Source organism: Gavialis gangeticus, unplaced genomic scaffold (genome assembly GCF_001723915.1).
Source record: "Gavialis gangeticus isolate Ggan-Ray unplaced genomic scaffold, GavGan_comp1, whole genome shotgun sequence".
In the NCBI taxonomy this organism is placed as follows: Eukaryota; Metazoa; Chordata; order Crocodylia; family Gavialidae; genus Gavialis; species Gavialis gangeticus.
The window spans coordinates 14,246,094-14,255,291 of record NW_017729019.1 but is presented as its reverse complement, the minus strand read 5'-3'; the positions used below and the strand labels follow the sequence as shown (position 1 = coordinate 14,255,291).

Below are 9,198 nucleotides of genomic sequence, written 5' to 3'. Positions count from 1 at the left end.
TGTGTGTTGGGGGGGGGGATCCAGTTTACATGGTTCGCAGGGCAGGCACAGAGGTAAGGCTGAGTTCTCGGTGACTGAACTGAAGGAACTACGAGGGCTAGGAAGGACCGAGCACGGGGCCTGGAGCCAGGAACTCTGAATATCACACGAGTCAACGCGGAGCCCATAAGCCAACTCAGGCAAGTCAGCTCCCCTCCTCTGCCCGTTTTTCCCATCCTTAAAATGGAGCTAAGGAGCTAAGAATTAACTGAGTGATTTTCTTTAGGCCTCTAAAAAGAAATGAGAAAGTGCAGACATGGCACTGTACTCTGCCTCTTCCCTCTTGGAGAGGCGTACAACTTGCACGCTGTTTTTATAAAGAGCTCTAAATGTGCTCTTAGTTGGCCCCTTGGCTCAGCATTTGCAAGTGGCCAAAGAGATGAGCGTCTCTGCTTGTAGGCTGGGATCTGCTGCTCAAAAGAGCACAGCCTGTAGCCATGCTCATATTTAGGCTTGTTTTGTTCTCCGTCACCCTCAACGCTGCCAGCTTTATGGCTCAGCCTGCAAGTTGCATGGAGGCTTTATCGTCCTTGTGCTCATATGTTCCAGGACCCTGGCCGTTGTTTGCACTTGACAAGACTGCCTTTACAAGACGGCTGTTATTGGCTACACTAAAGCCAGCAGATGATTGCAGCCTGGCACCGGTCCCCTGTAGAAGGTGCCTGTTGTAGTTTCTGTTGCTAAAGGACCAAATCCAGATGATCTCTCCAGCCTTTGCTGCAGACCTGGGGCGCTATCTCCTGGTTCCTGTCTCTGGTTTCTGAAGGGTAACCAGCTGTTTGTAAGCGAGGGCTTTGCTGCAGTGTGCTGTTTGCAAACTAACCTGAAAAGTGCCTTGTATGTGACCGTCATAAACTGCAGGCTGCTTGGAGCCAGCACTTTCCACTCACAAAGGCAACTGCTCTAGTCGTGCGGGTGCCAAATTCAAGTGTTCTGCTGCTAAGGGCTGGAGCCGTCTCATCCCATCCCCTGAGGCCTGATGGGAGTTCAAGACCTTAAGCTTGTGAACTTTCTCTTAATTATAGAAGGACCGAGAGGGGTTCAGCAGGGGGTTGCACTGCTGTTCTTTGACCCCTGCAGTAGCCAGTGATGGCAGTGACCCAGGGCCTGTTTATCCCACACTGGGGGCATGTCTTACACATGTGCTTTAATATGCATTAGCCTATTTTAATGCACATTAAAGTGTCACAAAAAAGTGTGCTCTTTAGTTAATGCTCATTAAAATAGGCTAATGTGCATTTTTCTAGTACCTCCTAATGGAGGTACTAGATTTAATGCGCGTTATCTAAAGTGCACTGATGAACATGTAGACGTGCCTTGGGTGATTATTAGCTTGCTGCTGTAGCTTGCTAGTAAGCGAATGCTTCTCTGTAGCCTGACCTGAGAGTGCAGCACAGCTGAACATTTTGCACCATTCACCCCTTGTCTACAGCTTTATCTCTGTTTTCCTCTATGCACCGATGTAGCTCAGTGAGTGAGAATAAATCCTCTTGTTACAGAGGGGCTGTGCCCTGCCATGGCTGGGAGTTACTACAATGGACAAAGCAAGTGGCTGGGGATGGTGAAGAAACCCCCACAGCTCTCTCAGCTCCATGCTGCATGCAGAGTTGGCAATGACAACTGGTAGCCTTTAGTCACGTGGTACCGGTTACTGCTGCCATGTCATATGTGGGGAATGCAGATTCTGGCATTGCCATGAGAGCCGGCAGACAGTCGCTTGGCTCCCATGCCCCTGGGGAGCTGAGCTGGGCAGAGAGCCCGGTGAAGGAAGATCAGTGTTCCCATCCGGTCACCCCAGCTGTGGAGCTCTGTACCCTTGATATGCATGTGTATGCCTGGGACTAACCAGGAAGGGGAGGAGATCTGTTTGATGGGAGCAGGACCCTGCTCTGGGCTGCATGCTCATGAGAGATTGGCTCCTTTTGAATATGAACGAGCTGAGGTCCTTCTAATATTGGAGAAATGTTCCTGCAACTTCGTACTGGGCAGGGGTGGGCGGTAGAGCAGCTCACAAAACTGATGTTCAGTTTAAGAATTGATTGTGTGCCATGAAACTCCCTGAAGGGTCTTGAGGGCAGAAAGGCTGGGAGAGGAAGTTTTAAAATATCTCCATTCTGCTGTGTAGGATGCGATTCTCTGAGCTTGGGTTGCTGAGGCTGAGTTGGGCTGGGCTGGGCTGGGCTATTTCAGCTTGGATTCCAATACATTCGTTGTCCTTTCAGTGGCTTTTTGCCCAATTTGTAACTAGACGTGGGTGGATCTGGACTTTGAAAAGGTGGGGGTTGCAGATGGTGAGGTGCATCATCACATATGAATTGACGCATATTTTTTCCGATTAAAAATAAACTAGAAGTTTGACGAATACACCGGGGGCCCGGGGCTATAGCGTTCAGTTTAAGATTGAAACAGAAACAAGTACAGCTTAATTGGAATGAATTAAAAACAGTCTGTAGGGCTGCGAAGTAGGAGCTTCATTTCCAGGAGCAGCGAGCAGACAGCAGAATTGCAGAACGGAGAATAGCTTGATTGGTGGAACATCAAGGCCATTAAAAAGGAGAGGGTCATTAACACCTCTGGAATGAAGGGATCAAGTAGATGATATAATGAGCCGTGAAGTTAAGCGACTCCCTCCGCGCTGTCTGCCTAGAAATGCTACCGCTACTGCCAGGCAGTTGGTTTTAAACTTTGGATGGAGCAGAAATCAAAGAGGGGTGCAAGTGCCCCGGTGCGCATGCCCCTCGGATCCACCCTCTAAGTAGATCTTTATTAAAACAAAACATGGAGTAACGAGGAACTCCCAGTTTAGCTTCTACAGTTTGGCTGCCTCGAGCACAGGACTCCTGGGCTTGAATGCAAGTTCTCGTTAGACGTCTGTACAGCACCCGGCTCACAGTGAGTCTGATCCTGATTGTGGTTTGAGGATGCTACAGCAATACGGATAAGTGGCAATAACTGGCTCCACCAGTCCTGGCTATTCAGTGACAGCAGACGCGCGTGGCCCTAGAGCTGAGCGCTCTCCAGATATAAGCGGGATGGAGACAGACAAGGAGCTTGCAATCAAAGCTTCTAAGGGAGCAAGCAATCGCTCTGCGTGGTTAGCTCCTGTACTGAGCTAATGAGTTTTGCAAAATAGCGTGTAACGAGGAGTCTCTTCACTGGAGAGGGGTGGGCTGCTTCCGTCCCCATGGAGACAAGTATTAGATCACGGCGAGACTGACCTTCCCCAAATCTCCTGCTCCCACTCAAATAAATTCAATTTTCTCTCTCCCTCCCTCCAGGGAGGCTGAGCAGAGCCAAACTTCCCCTGCCTGTTTGCGCCATGCGCTCACGTATAGAGGGCTGGCTGGTTAAGCAGTGGCTGCGCTGAATTGTTAAGCCTGGCTCAAAGGAATGGGTGATTAAAGCATCTCTTTATAAAATAAGAAGGCTGCTGAAATTAGTGGCCTGAAATCTGTCAGGTAGAAAGATGTCATGGAGCAGAGTGTGTGTCTGTGTGTACAGGAGGAGAGAGCCTTGGCTATGTTCATTTTGCCTGAATGAAAGGGCTCAGCAGTGTACTGCATGCACCAGAATTAACCCTTTGGGTGACCTGCTTTGTGTCTGCTCATTCAGACTCCCGGCTGGTAGCAGGCCCCGAGAACCCTGCTGGTGGGGAAAGCTCATGGTGGGATGTACCCTGGGCCAACCTGGGAGGGCAGGGCCTTTGGGGTTGGCTTGTAAGCTGCTTTGTGTCCAGCCCAAGCTGGTAAGAGATGGGCCCGCCCTGAAGAGATTCCTCTTGGAAATGAGACCGAGAACTGCAGGCGTAATTTTTCCAGTGGCTGTGCTGGGTGAGAGAAATTCGCTGCTCCACTGTGCTTTTTATTGCCGTGCCCCTTAAAGAAGGGATTGTTCTTATAAAGCTCCACTTCTCCTGTGCTCTGGCTCCTGGTGAGCGGCAGAGGGTTTCCACACAACACATTGCAAGCAGCCTCCCTTCTTTCTCCCCTGGGGGTGTTTGGGGATGGGTGTAGCTCAGGGGAGGGCTGCTCTGACACACCTGGTTTCTTGTCTAGCGACAGGTCTTGCAGATGTCGCACGCTTCCCCCATGTCTTCTCTCACTTTCTGTTCCTGCAGGGCTGCAACGTCATGGAGGATCAGGACCTCCGGGAGATCGGCATCAGTGACCCGCAGCACCGCAGGAAACTTCTCCAAGCAGCACGTTCCCTTCCCAAGGTTAATATCTTCCTACCAGTTGCTGCGAGCAGAGGTAGGGTGCTTCCTCTCTCTCTCAGCGTGGCTTGTGTGAGGAAGACGGTGGTGGAGGAAGCAAAGCAAACCATTCCAGCCATCTGGAGTAGGTTCTGGTCTGGGGCTGTTGGGAAGGATGGTGCTCACAAAAGGACTTGGGACCAGATCAGTAGAGCATCCTACACCAAGGACAAGGGAGAGCTGCTTTAGGAGCAGCGTGTGCATTTTAGGTATAGGTGTGTCAGCTCTCTCTACTCGGGTGACTGGCAACTACCTAAGGTACTGTCGGAAGGAGCTGGCTCATGGAACACTTCCGCTCCTTGGGACCACCACCCAGCTTCCATGGGGGTTTCTGAAGGGGCTGCGCAGGGGTGGGAAGGAGCTGCCCATTCACCAGGGGGATTCCACCTCCCTCTGGCCCTCTCTAGTAGCTAGAGATGTTGCTCTGTGCCTCCGTATCACATAAAACCAGCGAAACGTGCCCCTGCATCGTGAGCTGGCCGTAACAATTCGGGGCCCCTACTGCTGGGGATGCACAAGGGGTCTGTCCTTGCAGTCCTCCTCCAGAAGCACTGGCGTGGCTGTTGGTGTTCAGCAATGGCTACCTGGGCACCTTATCTGCCAAGTGCTGGCAGTTGCAGCATAAAGGCCCAAACAGTGGATGGGAGCCCAGAGACCCGCAGTACAGGTAGGGCAGGTGAACGCTGAGCTGCAAGTGCAGAGCAAAGGCTAATTGCTCTGGCGCTGTGATGTGAGTGGAACCGAGGGAGGAAACCCTGTCTTCAGTCTGCCTCCCCCCAACTTTTTCTTGCACTCAGCAAGCACCCAGTGTAACTGCACGTTGGCATTCCCAGCTTCAGCCAGAGGTCGTCTGCTCATTTGAGCAGGGTCACTGATGAACCAGCCTAACTCAAGTGCTGAAGCAAGGCAGTCATCCCCTGCATTTGATTTCTCAGGCCTCTTCCATGAGCCACTATGTTGAACTGGTCATCATCGTTATCTGTGCTGGTAGTGTGCAACTGAGGCTATTTAAGGTGGTTGGAACAGAGCTTCGGCAAGGCTGTGGTCAGCAGGGTGCTTCCCACCCACATGCGCACAAAGTAATTGTGTGTTAAATAGAGCAACTCTTAGCTTCGTTTGTCAGAGATGATCTGCTGGAGAATGAGGCTCTGGCCGTTCCTCATGGGAGTAGCTTTTCAGGCTGTGATCACTTGAGGGTGGATGCAGGGTACATCTCCACTGCAGTTGCTGCTGGGCCAGAGGATTGTGTGGATGTGTCTGAGCTCACTCAGAGCTGGCTGCCACCAGTACTTGCTGCCGTCTGGTCATGACAGCACAGAGCACATGAGGGCTATTGCTTAGTGTCTTTATTCCACTGCACAGGTGGATTTTGCAGCCCAGACGAGAAGTCTTGTGCAACCTCAGCTGCATTGCTAGTAGTGCCTGAGTTGCCTCATGTAGAGCTGGCCAGTATTTCTGCACAAACTGCAGTCATAGAAGTGTGCCCACAGCCCTACGTAGCTGCCTGAGAGCTAGGTACTTACCATGAAAGGTTGCTATTAAATACCAATCTTTCTGTAATTATATAGGGTTTTAATTGCAGCCACTCAGATTTAGCCTCCAAGCTGTTTGGGGTTCCCCAAGGCTTTTAACCCCTTCTTCATGCGTGCATTTTGCAGGTAAAACCTCTGGGTTGCGATGGGAACAGCCAGCCGTCAGTTCCTGCCTGGCTTGACTCTTTGGGGCTTCAGGACTACATCCAGTCCTTCCTGTCGAGTGGCTACAGCTCTATTGACACTGTGAAAAACCTCTGGGAGCTGGAGTTGGTGAACGTGAGTCTCACTTTTCCCTTGTGTGTGCTGTTAAACCTCAACTGAGTTCCCTTCAGGCAGGTGTGTCTCCCACGAGGGTGGTAGCTCCAGTGCACCAGTCCTGTTCTGATACCAAGTCACATGCTTTGCTTTCCCAGAAGAGCAAGAGCCATGAGTCTGATGAGGGATCAGATGGGTCACCCCTACAGAGCTTGATGAAGGCTGCCCCCCCATACTTGAGCAGTTTGCCATCACAGACTAGTAAAATGTGTGATGAAATGGCAGGGGCGGTTCTGTTGCCAGCACATGAGGCTTTTGTGCATTGTGTCACTGTTTCCTAGTCATCTCTGCCAACTAGTGAGACTGGGAAGAGCCCAGATCCTGTAGCTCCAGTATGGCTGGAGGGCTGGGAGATGAGCAACAGTGGCCAGACCAGTGGCAGAGGCTGCTTTTCAAAGCTGTCAGGAGGGGTTCAGGGATCATGTGGTGTTACCTGTCCTTCGGTGTGCACTCTGCTGATGCTTGGAGCACTACTTGGGCCCTTCTGCAGGAGCACATGTTCTTAGAGATTCATGGTTCATTGTGACTGAGGGGCATCAGTCATAATGTACCAACCAGTTTCTTTCCCTGCTCTGTCAGTCTGTGCAGAACCCTTTGTTTAAGTAAGAACCTTTGTGTTCATCTAACTAAAATGCAGGCAAGCCCCTGCAAATATGTTTAAGGCTTCCACCGGGCGGAAGGACACATCGGGTGTGTCAGGCAGGACACATGCTTGTATGTGGGATACCAAGCAGCACAGTCTAGCAGCTTCAGCTTGGGGCTGGGCACCAGCAGTTCCCCCATGGGCTCGTGCTGGCTGTGACACCACCACTTAACCTCTCTGCTCTGTGGTGTCCTCAGCTGAGCTTGTGCCAGCCCACCCCCGAAGAGGTTTCGGGGCTTGGTTGTTGAGAGCATACGAAGACAGCAGTGTACAAAGGCAGAGCTGTTCTGTATGTGCACTGAGTTAGCACTAAGAGCGTGGAGTTATTTCCCACTGCACCCGATGCCCACGCTCTGCTGTGAAGCTGGCCCATTGCTGACCTGCCCAACTGTGGTGCTGAAGGGTGTCGGCAGACAAGGTGTCTAGGAGACCCCTGCTGGCGAGGCAGTTCCTGCTTTAGCCTGAAGTGGAGGCTGTGAAACCTCAACATAGAAGGTGGAGACACGTGTGATGCATCTGGGGAGGGCAGCTGGAAATCGTTCCCGCCTTCCTTGAGCTGAGCTCACCTCCCCCTCTCTCTGCAGGTGCTGAAAGTAAATCTGCTTGGCCATCGGAAAAGGATCATCGCCTCTCTGGCGGACAGGCCTTATGAGGAGCCGCCACAGAAACCACCACGCTTCTCGCAGCTGAGAGTGAGTCGCTGTTTGTATTTGCCGGCTACTGCCTGACTGATGCATCTGCACTGAGCACTATCAGCAGCTGCCAAGATACTTTCTTCTTCTCCCCTTCCTTTTCACTTCTCTCTCTCCCTCCCTCCCTCCTGCCCCCCTTCTTTCAAGGTACTGAACACAAATGTGTGTCAGAAATGAGCTTTCCCCTTTCTATGAGCAACAAAACCCTTCTGGGGATTTTGGAACCCCTGAAACACATTTGCTGAGCTTGGGTACTTCAGAACATCTCCAGATGGGCTGCTAAGTAGAGGTGGGAGTGTGAGGACACTCTCTTGCCATGCTTCTGTCAAAGACTTAGTTGCACACATGCGCTCTCCCCACTTCTCTCAAGTACTAGCATTTTGCCCAGCCCCGTCAACAAAAAGTTGCTGTTAAAGCAGCCTTCCTTGGTCAGTATTTTATGAGTTCACTCTTTAAGTCTGTATTGTAGGTTTTGAATGCCCAGGGCAGTTTCTAAGGAGGGCATCCATTTGGGGTTTGTTTTTTTTTTTAATTCATCAGGGCTTAAAACCCAACTACTTTGTTTCAGAATAAAAAGCTAAGCTTCTTGCCATGAGCTCTGACCAGCAGGAGACACTTGGGCAAGGGCTCCAGGTTAGTTTTGTCTCTCAGGTGTTCCTTCACTTGTCCATCCTGGATGTGTTTGTCAGTTGCTTTGGGGCCAAGTTTGGCCCTTGCAGGTGGACTGTAAAACAGCAGCATGTGGTGTTGCATGAGGGTGAGGGCGTATTTGGGGCAAGCCCCATTATTCTCAACGGATGCCCTTGGGTGTTCCTAGAGAGCATCAGGGACCAAGTATTCCCCCTTGGAACTCGCTGAAACTTAGCAGACCTGGATCTGAGCTGCTGTAAGAGGTGCTGGTCACAGTGATGGGCCCCAGCCCCCCGTTCTTCTGTCCTCCTGGCCTGTATCAGAATAGCCCAGCGCAGGGAAAAATTGGCTTTCCGGCACAGGCCTTGGCCCCAGCCAGAGCACTGGAAGGGAACCCAGCCCAGGAGGTGTGTCCTCTGCTGTGGGTTCCAGTAGATGCTTGCCCTGTTCTCCGAGTAGGCCCCACAAATGGCCACTGTTCAGATGTTTCTTTAGATGAGCATGTCCCAAGTGACTGAGTGGTGATGTCAGGGCTTACAAGTTGGTCCTTTTAGTTTTTCCATGTGGGTGAGGAGCTGACAGGGAAGCTCATCATGTCACATCCCCCTGCTCTCCACTGCACAAAGCACTGATGCCTAGTTAGTGTGTGTTCAACAACACGGGGTCCGGTCCGCGTGTCTCCTCGGCCCCTTTTGAGATTTGGTCTGGATGGAGTGAGGCCCATCAAATTTAAGCAGAGCGCTGGAGGCAGGAGGGATGTTGCCCTGACATGCTGCGTTGCTGCATCTTTGGTGTTGCAAAGCAGAATTCCTGTAGCATATATCAGGAGTGGGTGGAAGCACTGCCCTCCTGTAAAAGCAAGCCTGTTGCCAGTTGCTATCTTGCAAGCTTCGCTTGAAGCCTGGGGACAGTGTCTCAGCCATTGTTCTGCTCCTTGCTTCAGCTGCAGATCCCTTTTCTTGGCCCTGAATGCCAAGAGCTTTTAAAAAAAAAAAAATCAGATAACGTTATCTCCAGGGAAACAGACTCCCTACAGCCTCATCTTTTGCTCTCATGGAGTCAGCCAGCTTTCCCTCTCCTTCTGCAAGATGG

The 9,198-nt window shown here is 51.4% G+C and overlaps 1 protein-coding gene across 6 annotated transcripts in view; it reads left to right on the top strand.

Moving 5' to 3' along the window:
* ANKS1A (ankyrin repeat and sterile alpha motif domain containing 1A) overlaps window positions 1-9,198 on the top strand; it is a 154,192-nt gene that overhangs the window by 123,596 nt on the left and 21,398 nt on the right. For all 6 annotated transcript variants that reach the window (XM_019514158.1, XM_019514159.1, XM_019514157.1 and 3 more), the window contains 3 exons: window positions 4,157-4,255; window positions 5,950-6,102; window positions 7,369-7,476. In XM_019514158.1, the coding sequence (XP_019369703.1) occupies window positions 4,157-4,255; window positions 5,950-6,102; window positions 7,369-7,476 (360 nt within the window). The remainder of the gene's footprint in view (window positions 1-4,156; window positions 4,256-5,949; window positions 6,103-7,368; window positions 7,477-9,198) is intronic.